This window comes from Podarcis muralis, chromosome 5, assembly GCF_964188315.1.
Source record: "Podarcis muralis chromosome 5, rPodMur119.hap1.1, whole genome shotgun sequence".
Lineage (NCBI taxonomy): Eukaryota > Metazoa > Chordata > Lepidosauria > Squamata > Lacertidae > Podarcis > Podarcis muralis.
The window spans coordinates 20,548,008-20,566,028 of NC_135659.1; the positions used below are offsets into that span (position 1 = coordinate 20,548,008).

Genomic DNA, 18,021 nt, shown 5'->3' on the forward strand with positions numbered 1-18,021 from the left:
AAGGTACCTTTTATCACCTTTGGTGGACCTGCCCGAGGATTAAAGCCTTTTGGGAAATGATCTATAATGAAATCAAGAAAGTCCTTAAGTGGACCTTTCCTAAGAAACCTGAGGCTTTTCTCCTGGGCATGGTTGGCCAATTGGTGTCAAGGAAGGATAGGACGTTTTTCATGTATGCCACTACAGCAGCAAGAATTCTTCTGGCAAAGTATTGGAAGACACAAGAACTACCCACTCTGGAAGAATGGCAGACGAAGGTGATTGACTATATGGGACTGGCAGAGATGACCGGCAGAATCCGTGACCAGGGGAAAGAGACAGTGGAAGAAGACTGGAAGAAATTTAAAGTATATCTTAAAAATTGTTGTAAAATTGAGGAGTGTTAAGATGTTAAGGAACTAAGAAATAGAGAATTGCAGCTGTAATCAATAAGTTAAAGAAAAAAGAATCTAATGAAAATGAATTAAATAATTAGTTAATTGGAGGAGTTGCCGAAGAAATGTAAAACAAGGATGCAGAAAAGGGGAGGTATGGGGAAGTCCGGGAAGTAAGGTGTATGAAAATAAGATTATGAAATTATACATGTTTATATGTTTGTATGTTTTTGTTTTGTGTATTGTTTGTTTTTATTATGTGTTTGGAAAATCAATAAAAATTTATTTTTAAAAAAATCAGATGTCTTCTAAAAGTCATATAGTTGTTTATTTCTTTGACATCTGATAGCAGGGTGTTCCACAGGGCAGGCGCCACTACCGAGAAGGCCCTCTGCCTGGTTCCCTGTAACCTCACTTCTTGCAATGAGGGAACCGCCAGAAGGCCCTCAGTGCTTGATCTCCATGTCCGGGCTGAACGATGGAAGTTGAGATGCTCCTTCAGGTATACAAGGCCAGGGTCATTTAGGGCTTTCAAGGTCAGCACCAACACTTCGAATTGTGCTCAGAAATGTACTAGGAGCCAATGCTGATCTTTCGGGACCAGTGTTATATGGTCTAGGCGGCCACTCCCAGTCACCAGTCTAGCTGTCGCAGAAGATGACTTCAGGCTTGTGCCAGACTGAAAGGAACTCCAGCTCATGCAAACACAATTCCACACCCTCCCTTTTTGAGATGAAAGTGGACATCCTTTGCAAAATCATATAAAACTTTGCAAACAGTCACAATCTAATGCAGGCAAGGTGTACTGAAGATGGCCAGAACTGAAGGGATAAAACATACCTTGTTCAGTTTGGGTTAGTCATGAACCTAAGAGTCTAACTACCCAGCTTTTCAACCAACCACTGTAATTGTTCCTTAATAGAGGAATGCATCGTAGACATTAGCTAGTAAGCATGGTTATTTCCACCCAGTGAAACATGGTTATTTCCATACAGGGATACACTTGATCATCTGATCTCTCTCTCTCTCTCTCTCTCTCTCTCTCTCTCTCTCTCTCTCTCTTTCTCTCTCTTTCTCTATCTCTCTCTCTCTCTCTCTCTCTCTCACACACACACACACAGAGAGAGAGAGAGAGAGAGAGAGAACAAACTGTTTAAGACACAAGGACAGAGTTGGCAAAGTTGTCCCAGTCAGTTGCCAATCCTGCAAGGAAAGTTTGCTTTTATCATTACTGCCAGAATTGCAACACAAAATACACAAATTCTCTGCAAACAGTCCATTTTAAAAGTTCAAACGGTTGCAAATGCTCCCCTGAAAGGTTTGGCGGTGTAAACAGAAGGCTTTTTATCACATGTCAAGAAATCAGCCCTCGACAACTTTACCTGCTTCAAAATATTTTTTTGAAAAAATCCCTAACCCCCCGGGGTCACAATTTCAGCAAAAATCTGACGTTCTACAATTTACTCAAAAATGGTGCCAAACGATTGGAAATGTTAAAAGGTTTGGCAGTAGAAACAGAAGGCTTTTTATCACAGGACAAGAAATCAGCCCTCCACAACTTAACCTGCGGAAAAAGAATTTTTGAAAAAATCCCTAAACCTAATCCCTAATCCCCGGGGTCACAATTTCAGCAAAAATATGAATTTCTCCAATTCGCTCTAAAATGGTGCCAAATGGTTGTGTCAGTTGACCTAATTGTTTGTGAATTATTATAAATATAACACCACAGACAGGTTTTACTTTGCAGTGGGACTGTTTACTGCCACATCTTCAGAACTGGAAAAATCAAGTTATGTATTATATGCATGTTGAAAACAACTGGAAGACACCATATAATAAATCCACATATATAATGTGACTGTTTCCCTTTTCCAGTATGTGTGCAGTCGATAAAGTACTACTGTTTTTTAATCAAGACTTGCAAAACTATATTCTTAAGGCTTAAAAATGTGATAAAACTGATAGTTTCAAGAGCAGCAGCCTCCACAGTGCAGCAAATACTAATTCACGTGTTGTTTTTTAAATGCTTCATGTTCCACCAGGTGGAGTTGAAGAGATGTGAATGAAACAGCTACATCTCTTACCAGCAAGTACTAATATTGAGATTAGATTTGGTTTTAAAGGGGAATAATCTGCTGAGTGTTAGTCTGGGCCCTGAGGCATTTTCAAATGACATCTCTAATATCCTTCTAATACGGGGGCAAAGTGTTAAACAGGTCAGTGTAGATCCAGCCATTGTAAAATTTGCTTTACATTGATAACTCAGGGTTTCATTCTTGTTGCTAGCTGCCTTGTGGGCTTTCCAGAGGAAGCCAAATCCAGGGGACTGTGGGTGCTCAGGCACCCACAATAATATAATTGTGGGAGTCCGGCACCCACAAAGTCAATGGAAAAAACCGGCAGGGAAAGAAGTAGTTCGGATCCGTTCTCCTGTGCCAGAAAGTGAGGCATCCTTTTCTGAGGGGTAGGGCTCAGTCGCAGAGGCAGAGTCTCTGCAGAAAGTGTGCCTCACTGGCTGTGTAAAATCACATGCAGTATGTGCAGGTGCGTGCGTGTGACATCGCATATCCATGTGTGGCGGTGGGCACATGCAATCCTGAGGGAAAGATGGCGCTCCTGCAGACTATAACATTTTTAAATTAAGAAAAACAAATCTACCCTAATGTTGCCATAATATTTTCAGGAGAACAGGAATATTTTAATCCCAGTATCTCCTAATGACACCTTTTTGTATGGAGTACTGGCTAAGGCACACATTCTTTTGCCAGCAATTTCTGCTGATATAATGAATTTTGCATGTTATTTTCACCAATTCATTTCCTGCATACTTTCCCTAAAAGATGCATTTTTGTATTCACTGTTTTATTGGAGAACCTCCTCACAAAATTGTATGAGTTTTGAAGGACAACTGTGTTTTGGTTCTTGTGTTGTTTTGTGAAATGAGAATTAGATATATTTGGCTTTAAATGGAAAGTGAATTGAATTTATCCCTTACTAGGTTAATAGATGGCTCAAAGGGCTTGCCCAAAAGTTTTCAACACTTGCAAGAAGGACTCATTCTTCTTTGGGCTCATTGCCAGGGCTATACCAAAGGCTGGGCCAGTGCTTCGACCACTGTTGCCAGAATTGCAACATAAAACTGACCCACCTTCTGCAAACATGCCTTGCTGGGTTAAAGAGTTCATGTTCCCCGTTCCAGTAATTCTTCCTCTTCTCATGACACAGAGCCATGAACCACTGGTGAAACCAAAAGTGACTTTTGCAAGGTCAGTCATTAGAAAAATTAGAAGAAGGTGAGCAACAAGCACTGCTATGAAGAACTTGCTGGTCTATCTTCTTCCATTTCTTCAGTGGACATGCTGTACTTCCCAAAATGGTGAGTGATGGTGGAAAAGGGCAACCTTTTGCCAAGGTAAATGGTCACTGCAGTATTAATAATAGAAACATTTGCATTCAGCAGGTGTGGAAAGATGTAAGTTAATTCAGCACTGTTTTATGTATAAAGCTGTGATTTTTTTGGTCCATTTGTGTTGGCAGTTCTCCAAGGATTACCAGAGACACTTCACTAACAATGTAATAAGGTTTTAATAGTAACTAATTAATGAGAGAATATTTCACCTTCACCCTTACATGCACATAAATGTTAGAGTGTCTTTGCTCAGCTAATTGAAGAAGCAACGTTGTGTTGAAGTGACTGAAGCAGCAATTGATAGTAGCAGTGGAAGAGGAAATTCTCTCAGGTGGGGGGATTCAACTCTCTGTATCTGTGAAGATGAAAGGGTGACCCAGGGCTACATAGATATATTTTTAATTTTGTATCTTATGAGGATCATATGATGATTATTAATGTTTTCTTTTCTTTTTGTATTTAGTTGTTCTTATGCTATATTGTTTTCTATTATTCTCTTTAGTTTAAGTGGGATTTTATGCTATGTTAGGTTGGAAACCCTTAATAAAATTGATTTTTAAAAAAATAAAAGATAGTGGTAGATTCTTTGAGGATTAGGATAGTGTTGGAATCAACTATGCTTAATGTAGCAATAATCTCCATACCTTTGTAATTGCACATAACCCTTTAGGTGCTTTTTTTTTTGCTTAACTGGCTGAAGAAGCTGATGGATCATTCCAGTTATGACCATCCATTTCTGTATGGTTAACATAATCAGGAGTCCAACAAATAGAAGTTCATTAATTTGATGCCTTGTAATTCCATTCACAAAAGGACTGATAGAAATTAATGAATTACCATCCAAAAATGTTAGGAAAAAGAATTTACTAAATTTAAAATATATCTTTGGAAAGTGTTGGTAATGTTGGCTTGTATTTGATTTAAGAAGTTTACTACAATCTTTATTATTATTATTATTATTATTATTATTATTATTATTATTATTATTAAGTTGGTTTTGATGGTACATATGATTGCAGTGTGTGAAGAACCACCTGACATTGATTTTGGGGAAATAAGAAGTGGTGAGAAGGCCGCTTACGTTGAAAGTGACAGAGTGCAATACAACTGCAACCCCGGATTTGTATTGGAAGGCTCTGAGTGGATAACATGCAGTGGACAAAAGTGGACACCACCACCAAAATGCTTGGGTAAGAGGCCATCTTCTCTTTGAAGACAACAACCTTCAAATTAGACTGTGGATTGTCCAACAGGACCTTTGATAGCTTCTCTCCATGCAAAGCTGTGTTTGCAGGCTAGAAACATGAACGTAGAGTGTGAGAATCTCATCTCCAGGAGACAAATATGGTCTTTTCAGCCTCTCTAACCGAGCCTCGGTATTCTCCCTAGATAATAGTCCCTCATCAGCTATGCCCCTCATCAGCCTGTTTTGCACCCTCCTTGAATGCTTTTGCTTTCCTGGATGAGGCTCTGCATGCCACGGTTGCTGCCAACCCGAGATGGAAAAAGAGGAACATGCCTCTTTCCCCAGCTTGGGACGGCAGCAGCCATGGCTGTCCTCTCCTTTGCTCATCAAGGTATGGCAACCCTCCCTGAAGACAATGACAAATGTGAGCCAATCCTTAGAGTACAAAGAGGACAAACGGAATAGGGCACATGAAGAAATGAGCACCAGTGATTATCCCTGACTTGTGTCCCCATCACCACCTTTTTGTCTTTCAGCACCTTGTATTGTCACAAAACAACAACTAGAGGCCAAAAACCTGCTTCTGTCTGGGAACCGAGTACGGACACAACTGATTCAACATAATCACATGTTGCAGTTCCAGTGCAGGGAAGGGCATGTCCTCACAGTGCCTATGGACAGGAAGTGTCTTGATGGGCACATGGATTTGCCCTCGTGTATCTCTGGTAAAGACATTGTTCATCTTGAAAAATTGCTCAACAGTTACTCAAATATCCGAAGGGTTTGTAGGCACCACACTTTCCATTTTGACTGGTTCCACAGGTTCCAAGGCTGCCTTCCTCATTTGTTCACATGGACTCTAATCCTCTTAAAAGATTTTTCACCACCCCACCCCCTCCACAGAATTGATTGTATCCTGCTCTAAGCACATGGAGACAAGGCTGGTTGTTTTCAGTCCACTGCACTGTGGTTTGATTGGGCCAGTACTGTTGCATCAGAAATAGACCTGCGTGTGCTGGGCATCCAGTTAGTGTGAATGTATGGACCAGAGGCATGTCAATAATGTTCATAACTGTCAACTTACAGATTTGAAAATAAGGGACCAGCAGCCTTGAAAATAAGGGATCAGCAGCCAAAATAAGGGATCAACAATTACTTTGATAAAATACATATTTTGTTGCGTGCAAATGGCTTTAGATACCTATTAGGTCCATAAATTACCATATAGCATATATTCAACACAAAAACAGCAACAATTTGTTGTTGACAAAGCACAGCTGGACATAGAAAGGGCCCCCATTACCGTCAGTAGCTTATTTAAGGGACATCATCAATAAGGGACAGCAGCGGGACATGGCGCTGGGATAAGGGACTGTCCCGCCAAATAAGGGACGCTTGACAGCTATGATAATGTTTTGTTGTTATTATTTGTACCCCTTCCATATGACTAGGCTGCCCCAGACACTCTGGCGATGAGGATCAGTGTATCCAGTGCTATTTTTCTAGATAAAGAGGTGCTGGAACTCACCATGAATACCTCACTTTTTCTCTCATAAAGGCAATGGAACCCACCTGAGAGATGCTGGAACACAGTTCTGGCCAGAAAAAAAGCTCTGAGTTGTCATGCTTAACACATGCTGTTAAATGTAGTTCATAACGTTTAAAGTTGTGTTAATTGTGTTATTGTTTCTTGTGAATTACTTTGGAATCCTGGTTTGGGCCAAAAAAATTAGCCTTGATAAACCGTTTCCCAACATGCATGACCTACAGAATGGATTAATTTCCCCAACCACTTGGTGCTACATTTTCTGCCATGTCCCATGAAACATACTGGAAAAGAACTAGCATGCTTCAGATTCTGAGCGAATCACATAATTGCAGTTATGAGATTAATGCCTTGGTAGTTCAGTCCACCAGTCCACCAGTCAAAGCCCCAACAGACCTTGGTAGTTAGCTGCCATGTTATTACACATGAGCCATAAGTGACTTCCCCCCTGCTATAAATATTCCGGGATAGTGAGAGTATTTCCTGTTCTTCACTCTTGGCCCTTGGTTGCTGAACTAAGTCATCATTCTTATTGCTTTATTGTTTACCAGAAAGAGGGAAAAACTGTAGCCGCCCACCTGCTATTGAGAATGGAGACATTATTACCTTATCAAAGAAGCAGTACAAGGCTGGCTCTTCAGTTCAGTTCAAATGCCAAAAATATTATGCTCTGGAAGGAGATAACAGAACTTTTTGTGATAATGGGACCTGGACAAAAGCACCTGTTTGCTTAGGTAAGAACAAAGGTAGTGCTTATATTATTTGCATGAGTGAGTTTAGAATATCATTTAAGGAAATTCATTGCTGTCGTTTGTTTGTATTGTCTGACTTCTGGTTTCATTAATATTACAGACAGCGGTTCTCTGTGACGTTTGAATCATATGGGGCAAATTCATGGTAAAGGATGTGAGATAAAGCATGGGAGATACCTAATTCATATCTTTTTTTGAGTGCACTGCTTTTAAGTAAGCCAGGGCCAACTGTAGTTGGGAGAAAAAAATCTTTTCTGGCTGTGTAAACCAGTGACTGCAAAAAGCCTCTGTGGGAGCCTCTAAATCGAAGGATTGGAGGGTGGGAAAGTTTTGCCCTATGAGGAAGAAGGAAAAGGTTATGTGAGATGATGGTTATTCCATTTTAAAGGGGGTACCCCTCCTTTCCCTGACACTCCACCAGGCCACGTGAGATGTAGGGCCTACAAGATTTCTCAGGAAGATCATCCTTCCTCTTCTTCTTTTTAAAATATTTTTATTCAAGTTTACAATTTACATTTACAACCCCATATCTAATCTTTGGACTTCCCTCCACCCTCCATGGGTCCCACTGTCAATCTTTTTTCAACTGCATCTTATATTATTCTCAGTTTTTTTCTTAAAATGCCATGTTTTACCACAGTACTTGTTACATTACAAGTTTTGTTACAATCCTGCTAAAGTTTTAAGTTCTTTTTAAAAAAAAATAATATTTATTAAAGTTTCAAAAAAGAATTACAAAAAACAAACAAAAAGAAAAAAGAAAAAGATAATTCATTCATTACATTCCAGATTTTCAGTAACTTCTTTCCAGACCTTCCCCTCACCTCCCCTTCTTGTATTCCATGTCCAAGATAATTATCCAACAAGTTCTTAACCCTAAGTTTTTAACCTTAATTTGTTATTATATTTAATTCAATTTATATATCAACTTTTGACTCATAAACATCAATCATTTATACTTAATAATTTTCCTAAGGTCGGCCCAATTTCCCTTCCACGAATTCCCCATCTTTATACTAATAACAACAAAAAATTAAAAAGAAAAATGTAAAAGAAAGATTCAGACACCCTTTGGATTTCCAAACCCCACCCTCCCTTCCCCGGTTTCGATCCCCAAGCCAAAATCCATTAATCCCTCTACTATCAGCCTGGCAACCTCATGTCCGAGGCTCTCAAATCTCCCTCAGTCCCTCTCTGCCGGTTTCTTTGGAAGTCCTTTGTATTTAACACCAGCTCTCGGAGGGGCACTGTCCCTATAATGTCCATGTTCTTTCCAGCCGGACCTCCCTGTTTAGAGTTGGAGCTAAAATCTTGTTCTTTAATCGTTTTAGGTCCAAATAGTCCAAAAGCTCCAACTTCCACCTTGTTCAAATTTATGGTCCATAGATCTTCAGATCCCCACAAAAGGAGATCTTTCCATTCCTCCTTTTTAAATTCAAACCAAATTTTCCTCTTCCAATCTTTATTTTCATCCATGTTGGCAGGCCTCCGGCTCTCCTTTACCTTCTGCTGTTCTGCAGCCCCTCCTTCCTGTTCCTCTTGTTCATTTTCTTGTTCAGCTGCCTGGGTTTTGTAGCTCAAATCCTTTTCCAACTCAGTGGATACACTTGCTATTGACTTCAAAGTTACATCACTTGGAGACAAAACATGACCTTGCTCGTACAACTTTTGCAACTTTCTCATGAGAAAAGCAACCTCGTCCAGGTCAGCTAGTATTTTCCGACCTATTTCCATTCTTGCAATGTCTCTGAACCCCCTCTAGAGGGATTCTGATTGTTCAATATTCCTTTCACTTTCCAGCCCAAAAGTCAAGTTAGTTTGTTTCAATCCGTCTTATTTTCAGCAACTTGTAACTATATTGTGTCTATTTTAACCAGCAAAAGCATCAGAAATAAAGTTCTCTATTTTTCCGACTTTGATAGCTAATCTGACAGCTGTCAAAATCTTCTGTATCTCCTCAGCAGGCTCCTCTCACGGGTCACTCCCGGTCCCGGGGGGGTGGCAATTTCACTCAAAAAGTTAGCTCATCCTCCAGCACAATTACTTATACTATCAATCTGTGCAATTAATGATTTTTTCTCCAATAAAGAAAGACTCTTCACTCGACCTTAGTTGTCAAATCCTTGCTTTAAATTGTTTACAATTAGGGGGAGGCGGACTTCCTCTTTGCACCTCCCCCGCTCGTACCGAATCCAAAAAAGATTTTAAGTCCAATTTCCCAATTACTCACGGGTTCTTGTTTCTAGTTAGTCCAATTTTTTAGAAGAAGAAGTCAGCGCTCTCCATCGAATGGCATGCAGCTTCACTCGGCAGGGGAAGCAGAAGACTCACAGCACCGCGTCACTCCCCGTCCCCCGCTCCGTAGCCTTTAAAAAGGCTCCTTCGCGGGTCAGGAGGGCGCAAACGGTGCCCGCCGAGTCACCAGGTCCACGGGCATCCGCGCCCGTGGTTTTTGAGGGTCCCCGCATCGCCGGCGTGGCAGAACCCGACCCCTGCCAAGCAGATTCCCTCCGGAGCTCGGAGGGAATCCGCCATTCGGTGATGGCGCCAACCCGGAAGTCCCTAAAGTTTTAAGTTCTTTACAGTGTTCTCCGAGGTAATTTATAATTCTTCCCCATTCCTTATTAAAATTTCTGTCTTCTTGGTTTCTAATCTTCCCGGTCATATTCGCCATTTCAGCATAATCCATCATCTTTGTCAACCATTCTTCTCTGGATGGGACTTTATCTTCTTTCCATCTCCTGGCCAAAAGTAGCCACGCTGCTGTTGTCATGTGCATAAAAAGTCTTTTCTCCTTCATTGGTATTTCTGTACCTAAAATTCCTAATAGGAAAGCGTCTGGTTTTTCATCCTTCCTCTTCAACCATGGCAGCTGATGACTTTCCATGGGCTTGCCAGCCTGTAGGATGGCAGGTATATATATTGGGTGCCTTCATTAACAGAATTTATTTTCTTTCTCCTCACAGAACCCTGTGCAATCTCTTTGGCTGAAATGGAAAATCGGAAGATAGAAATTAAAAGGAGGTTGGATGGAGACATATCTGAAAGCATCTATGTACCACGTGGTGGTTCTGTTGAGTTCACCTGTAAAATGGGCTACATGGTTACAACAAATCCTTCGCAACCTGTTTCTGTAATCCCGTGCAATGGAGATTCAATTGTGTATCCTGAATGCAAAGGTACCGGTAACTCAAGTTAGAGATGGAAGGATACTGAGTGGTTGTTGCTCCTGTTTAAGTTTTAAATTATTGATAATCGTTCTTATCAATCATTTTATTGCTTTATCTTTTTTTGTGAGCTGCTTTGAGATTTGTTGGTTTTTAACAAATAATAAATGAATGCTCATACCCATGTACTGAATAATATCTAGCCAGGTAAAGAATTTGTTGCCTGATCTGTTGCTGACCAAATGTCCTTCTTGCATTCCTTCATAGAAATTGTCTGCTCCCCACCACAAGTAGAAAATGGCAACTTTCAGCCTAATCAGATTCAGTACAAATATGAAGATACAATCGAAACACAGTGTGCGTCTGTATATCAGCTTCAGAGCCGCCAAGCCACTTCCATGTGTACAGAGACGGGGTGGTCTCCTCCTCCGATATGTATTCGTAAGTAGCTTTCTCTTTGCAGTTTCAAAACATGAGTAGATAGCATTCAATGCATCCGAAAATATTAGAGTTCCCTGCACCATAACCCTGCATCCTTGTCTGGGGACCACCTGCATCTTCTGCCACAGTCATCTATTTCTGTTTTCATAACCAGACCAAAGGAGGACACCCAGATAATATTCAGACACTGATACACTTGAGCCAAATGTGCAACCTCCATTAAACCAGCCAGCCAAGGAAAATAGCAAGTGGAACATCCTGATTTATTTATGTTTGGCTTAACCTTTTTCTCATCTTCTCCAAAGCAAAGAACTGTGACTATATTCGGATTGAGAATGGACAACTATCTGATGCCTACGAACGCTGGCCAAAGTACTATTTTCCAAGAAGGCTGGGACAAACAGTTGACTATCGTTGCAGTTATGGTTTTCTACCAATAAATAAAGAAACATGGGGTAGAAGTTCATGCACCAAACTCGGCTGGAGTCCAGAACCAAAATGCTTCAGTAAGTTAACATTTTCCTTGCATTCTCAACTTTGATCAGAAATGGAAACGGCCATGTGCAAACACAAAATATGCCTATTTTGAAAGATGTGGAAGGAAAATGTGTAACATGGTTAGACAGTGAGTAATCAGAGTGGAAAACTTTAAAACTTAATATGAAAATGTCTTCATATGGCACCAAAAATATAATAAGCTGAGTACCAGGCTGACCCATTTGGTAGTGGCGATTGTGTTCCATAAATATGGGGGGGGGGCTGATGGAAAGGCTTTCTGTGTGATCACCACCCCCTGATATCAGTGGAAGATCTTGGCATTTGGGCAGGTGGCTATGGACGTAGGGGTGGGTTGGATCATCTTAATCTCTCATCCTTGTGATTGTCACACAAGTACATTATAAGTCCCTTCTGTCAAATGCCTGCAAATTTTTAAAAGACAGCATCCTAAAAATACATATATTCTCTAAGTATAAAAAGAAGAGTTATAATGGTATTTCAATTGCCAAAATATGTGTCTATCAATGATGTAACATATCTACTTTTTTGCTTTTAGAAAAATGTGATATTCCTAGACAGCTTGCACATGGTACATTCAATGCCCATACTTGGCGGAAGTACATAGAAGGTGATGAAATTTCATTTTCTTGTGAGAATGGATATGATCCTGCTAATCAACAAGCGAAAGCCGTGTGCACCAAAAATGGCTGGTCACCTGCTCCACGTTGTGACATGAAAAGTAAGTGTGGCAATATGGAACAAGAGGAACTAGATGCTGCTCTGTCCTGCTGTAAACAAAGTTATAGGGAAGCTTAAGGATGTGCAAGTATGCAAATCCCATGATGATTTGCAAGGAGTGGCAGAGGAATAGAGCTCCTTGTAGCACCCACCACATCCTTTCAATAGGACATCACAATCATTAACACTCTGTGTAAGCGCAACATGTGAAGTGGAAAGAACTAAACTTGGGAACAATTGCAGCTCTTCAGAACCTCCTCCTCCTCTTGGCCCATCCCTGTAGCTGCTACCGGCAGCCCAAAGAAGGAAGATATGGAAAAGCATCGTTGGTTGACTTTTGTCTTGGGCCCGGCTCCAGAGTAAGATTCCAGTCGCTGTGGCCCTCCCTAACAGCACTGTCCTAGTCGATGGCAGCAGCAACCAAAATGATAAGCAAGAAGGAAAGTTATACAGAACTGAGTTTAATTCTGAGTCAGCTCTAGGAACTGCCTTCCATGTCTCACCTCCTGGTCACCATCGTCAGTTACATGCACTCCAACATTCCAGGAGGGAAAAGTGGGACACCCACACACATGCCATCCTCCCCGCCCCATATCTGTGCTCCTCCACTCCCCCAGTCACCCAAACTTGGCACTCTCTATCTACCCCATCACTATACTGCTTGGTGCACCCACCACCCCAGTCTTGGTATTCCTTCGCCCACCCACCCTCCCCTGTCCTATCTTCTGCCTCTTCTGGTACTACAGACGTATTTCCAGAAGCCACCATCCACAAGTGCTGTGATGGAAGGAAGAAGGAGAACAGTGACATGTGGGAGCAAGATAGGCTTTGCTTCTGTTTGTTTGTTTGTTTGTTTGTTTGTATGTTTGTTTTTTGGGTCCCACACTCCGGTGTGAGCCAATTGACTTGAGCCACTGTATGGGACCCCCAAAAAACGCCTGCCTTTGGGTCCCAGCCAAAAGCATGGGAGCAAAATGGGACGTGTAGGATTAGGATTGGAAGCCAGAAAGGCTTCTGTCAATCCAGGATATTCTGCTTAAAAGATACAGTTGGGCAGTATGCATTCATGGTCTCATGGTTTCCATCCCAAAGATTTACAGTGATGAAGTTTGCTGCTTCTTTGAAAGCTGAGCTGAGGAACAATGCCCACCATAGCTTTCATCCTCCAAAATGCTATTAGGTGTGCTGAGGCAGCAGTTTAAATGTCAGGGTGAAAGGGGAAGCTTGCAGAGAATGGTGGAGCTTGTGGCCATTTTCTGCTCTTGGAGGAAGTAGCAGGAGGTCTAGGAGACCCCAAGATCAGAGGACATACATATTATATTTGGCTCCCACAGAATTAAGCAGGTACACATTGTAGATAGCTCTTGTCAAGTGTTGCAGTTAGTTTAAAACTATTTACTGGACAACTTGATCTATGTTGACTTTAGGTCACAAACTAAAGGATAAACTATGCGAGGGGAGGGGAGAATAGGTACCAGCCAACCAATCCTCTCCCCACCCAACTGGCCTCCTTTGCCCCTAGCAATTCTTATATTTAGTATCTTTGTGCTGGGATAACCCTTGAAATCTGAGGCTGATTTGTAGAAGAAGAAGTAGTAGATTGATACCCTTCCAAGGACCTCTACTATTAGAAAAGAGCTTCAAATTGATGACCAGAAATGTGTATAGCGTTTTCTGGATAAATTGAAATAAAAAGGGAAAACAGGTAAATTAGCTGATTTCCCAACTATGTGTTGTCTCCATCATGGGCTGAGTAAATGTCAGAGCTACTTGGTGCCCACCTCTATTGCCTCAGAGGTTTTCAGTGGACTCTGCTGCCTGGTAAGCATAGGCCAAAAACCTTAGCTGATAGGAAAAAATAGAAAGGTAGGGAGGATAATTGTTTTGATGGGCATAGGATGGATTTAAAGCAGACTGGGAAAAGGAAGTTGGATGGTTAGGCCTGGTTCAAATATGTCTACCCAAAAAGAAGTAGAATGATGTCCTTCTCAATGACACCAGAGTGCAAATACCGTATTTTTTTGCTCTATAGGACGCACTTCTTCCCCTCCAAAAATTAAGGGGAAATGTGTGTGCGAATGCAGGCTCCTTGGCTTCAGCGATAGCAACGTGAAGCCTCCGAAGCGCAGAGGGAGCGCTCCCTCCGCGCTCCAGAGGCTTCGCACTGCTTTTGCTGAAGCCTGGAGAGCGAGAGGGGTCGGTGCGCACCGATCCCTCTCACTCTCCAGGCTTCAGGGATAGCCGCCTGAAGCCTTTGGAGCGCAGCGGGACCTCGTGATGCGCTCCAAAGGCTCCGGGTTCCTTTTGCTGAAGCCGGGAGAGCAAGACTCTCCTGGCTTCAGCAGAGAGGGAGATCTGCGCAGTGCCCCTTCAGCGAAGCGGGAGGAGAAAGGGAAGGGGCTCCGTTTCTCCTGCCGCTTTCCTGAAGGGGTGCTGAGCAGAGAGGGGGAGATTTTTTTCCCCCTCCTGTTCTCCCCCTCCTATGGTCCGGTGCGTCCTATAGAGCGAAAAATATGGTAACTTACAAGGCAATCCTAAGCGGTTGTGGGGAGTTAAGCTGTGCATAATTTTGCCAGCGTGTCCGGCAAGGGTTGGAAGCTGGTGCTGTGTTTGCATGTTTATTTTTCTCTTGCTGACAATTTTATAATTCTGTCGCTTACCTCTGAAAGAAATGGGAACCTCAAATTCGAGACTGGTATATTTAAGGCAGCAGATCCAGGGAACTATCAGGGAATTGAGGAGGCAGCTGGATCCAGTGGATTCAAGACTACAGTGGTACCTCGCAAGACGAAATTAATTCATTCCGTGAGTTTTTTCGTCTAGCGAATTTTTCGTCTTGCGAAGCACGAAATCCCATAGGAATGCATTGAAAATCAATTAATGTGTTCCTATGGTCAAAAAAAGTCCAAACAAAGCCAAATTTGGCACAACAAGAGTTTATTAACTGCTCTTTAAAGTCACGCATACTGTAAAGAGCATTTCAAAATTCAAACCCAGAATTTTTTTAAAAAAACAGCAGAGTGGCCCAATGGTCACAGAAAATCATAAAAATGCAGAAAAAAACCACACAAGCTTCCAGATTCTTGCAAACCCCTCCCCAACTGTTCCCCCAGCCACCCAGCACACAGAAATTCAAATCCAGAATTTTTTTAAAAAAACAGCAGAGTGGCCCAATGGTCACAAAAATCATAAAAATGCAGAAAAAACCACACAAGCTTCCAGATTCTTGCAAACCCCTCCCCAACTGTTCCCCCAGCCACCCACCACACAGAAATTGAAACCCAGAATTTTTTTCGTCTTGCGAAGCAAGCCCATAGGGAAATTCGTCTTGCGAAGCAGCTCGAAAACGGAAAACCCTTTCGTCTAGCGAGTTTTTCGTCTTGCGAGGCATTTGTCTTGCGGGGCACCACTGTATTCTGTTGCCGATTAAGATGTATCTACACAAATCATAGTTAATGCAAAACATAGTTAAAATGCAATACATGCTTAACACAAAAATCTATGCATGTTACCTTATATTTTCATTGTTTGTTTCATATTTAACAGAAACAGAACTAATGGAATGAAGCGGATGGCCGACATTTTTATCCAGCATTATGATCTTCAAAAGTCATCCATCACTTAATATATATATATATATATATATATATATATATATATATATATAAAATTTCCCAGAAAAGATCATAGATCTAAAATTGGGAACTTACTTCATTGAAGCAACACCTGCAGTTTTATCACTGGTAGGGATATCAAATGGTCTGATCCACTTTGATAAAATACAGTTTAAAATATGAGAAGTTTAAAATATAACAAAGGGCAAAAATACCCAAAGAAGCATTAGTGCAAAATATTTGCACACACATTTCTTGCTGTAGACGTTTGAACTCCTAGTGAGGAGTGCAGCCTAAATAATGGATTGGTGCATAATTGCAACAAAGCTCTTTTTTAAACTACAGCGATTTTCTGTTCCTTAAAAAATAAAATAAAACATGCACCAGAAAAAGGTTTTTTTTAAATCATTATATAATTAAAAATAACTTGCAAAAAAGTTTAATGTTTTGATTATATTAATAAAGATGTTGATACGATTTATATTGATATTTTGGATTTGTTCATACAATGTTCTGACTATGGGCATTATTAACACCATCAAAATTCTTACCATCAATACCTGTGGTTTCCTTTTTTGTGGGAAAATGATTGCTTGTACATGAGAGCATGAGCAAAGTTCTTATTGTTACAGGGTGATTTCATAGCTAGAAGCATCCTTGGAGCATGAACAGCGCGTGAACAGCTCGTGCTGTCCTATATGATTGGCTAATGTGGCATGGCCTGATGCTAGAATAGTCTAGTGCGAAGGTCCTTATCTGCTTGCTAGAACAAATTGCTTGGCTTGTACTTTGTATCTTTCTGATTTCACACAATAAAAGCTGCGCTGCATCAGCCCTAGGGAGCAGCCATATTTCGGAACCTATTAAGGTGTGAGACTGATTTTTCTTTGGATGCCGAGCTGCAACTCGACACTTTTTGTGGTTTTCAACAAAACCATGTGTCATAATGTCTATCATCACTGATCAAATGTGGACAACTCTCTCTCCTCTGCTCTGTCTTATTATTTCTTACTGGTGTCTTTGGGGTGCCCTACTGCTGGACTATACACAAATAAAAAGTGCCGTGCTTTGTTTTTATAGGTCACAGTAGAAACTCCTCATTGAATCATTCCGGTGCTGTCTTGTATACATACGGCACTACCGAATGTGGGGGGTCAGTTCTGACCATGCAATCATCTCCTGCAACAGGGTGGTGGTGAGAAAATTAACCTCGCCACTTGTCTGTGGACAAGAATGACAGATTTGTCTGTGACTGGGAAATGAGAGATCTAATTCTTCCCTGTCTGTGGGTGTGAAGGGAGGGACTGAATCCTACCCTGCTTGCAACCATCTGGAGTTTTACTTCCAAATATGAAAACTGAAATTTCCAAACAGCAGTGGGGGCTGGATGACATTTCATTCATTCATTCATTCATTCATTCATTCATTCATTGTCAGAAGGCCCAGTATACCTGAAGGAGTGTCTCCACCCCCATCATTCAGCCCAGACACTGAGATCCAGCACCGAGGGCCTTCTGGCGGTTCCCTCACTGCGGGAAGCGAACCTCCCATCAGATGTCAAAGAAATTAACAACTGTCTGACATTTAGAAGACATCTGAAGGCAGCCCTGTTAAGGGACGTTTTTAATTACTGATGTTTCAATGTAATTTTAATATTTTGTTGGAAGCCACCCAGAGTGGCTGAAAACCCAGCCAAATGGGCAGGGTATAAATACTAAATTATTATCATTATTATTGCGTATTTAAGAAGGAAATTGGAGAAAAATAGAAAGGGGGGAAATTAAATAAAATTAAAGAAGGGGAGAAGAAGAAAGAGACCCATCAATGTTAAGCAAATGTTGCTAACAATAACAGCAAACCTCCGTTAGTTCACATTGAGGATACAGTGACCATCTGTGCATGTATATTAAATTAAGTATATAAGTTAAAATAAGCCCTCCAGATGTCCAGATGGAAATCCACATGAAACTGACTCCTATATTAAATATTGTTAGCAACCATGCCAATCCCTGCCAAGTCATGCATGGGATTCCAGAGGTCTTGGCTCTCAGCTAGGGTCTGTGCTCCTGTGGAGACTGTGACACAGTGGAATATGTGAAGAAACCATATTAAGAAATGTGGTTTATTCACATATTTACACCTGAGTTTGGAGGGAGGGAGGATGATAATCTCAAGAGGGGCTTGTTCCCCATAGCATCTCCCCAGGATTGCCTTCAGCCAGCCTGTCAAAAATGGATCTCTCCCTTTGTTCTTCTTCCAAGCACACCTTGCTAAAGACACTCTTGCTGATAATGGA

General features: G+C 41.3%; 1 protein-coding gene across 1 annotated transcript; it reads left to right on the plus strand.

The window, feature by feature from the left end:
- Window positions 1-3,537: 3,537 nt before the first annotated feature.
- Window positions 3,538-16,202, plus strand: LOC144327756 (complement factor H-related protein 2-like). The gene is made up of 9 exons (XM_077928345.1): window positions 3,538-3,750; window positions 4,803-4,973; window positions 5,506-5,694; window positions 7,067-7,249; window positions 10,234-10,446; window positions 10,702-10,875; window positions 11,181-11,381; window positions 11,930-12,112; window positions 15,658-16,202. Exons 1-9 carry the CDS (start codon window positions 3,687-3,689, stop codon window positions 15,675-15,677), a joined length of 1,398 nt encoding a protein of 465 aa, XP_077784471.1. The 5' UTR covers window positions 3,538-3,686; the 3' UTR covers window positions 15,678-16,202.
- Window positions 16,203-18,021: the final 1,819 nt, after the last annotated feature.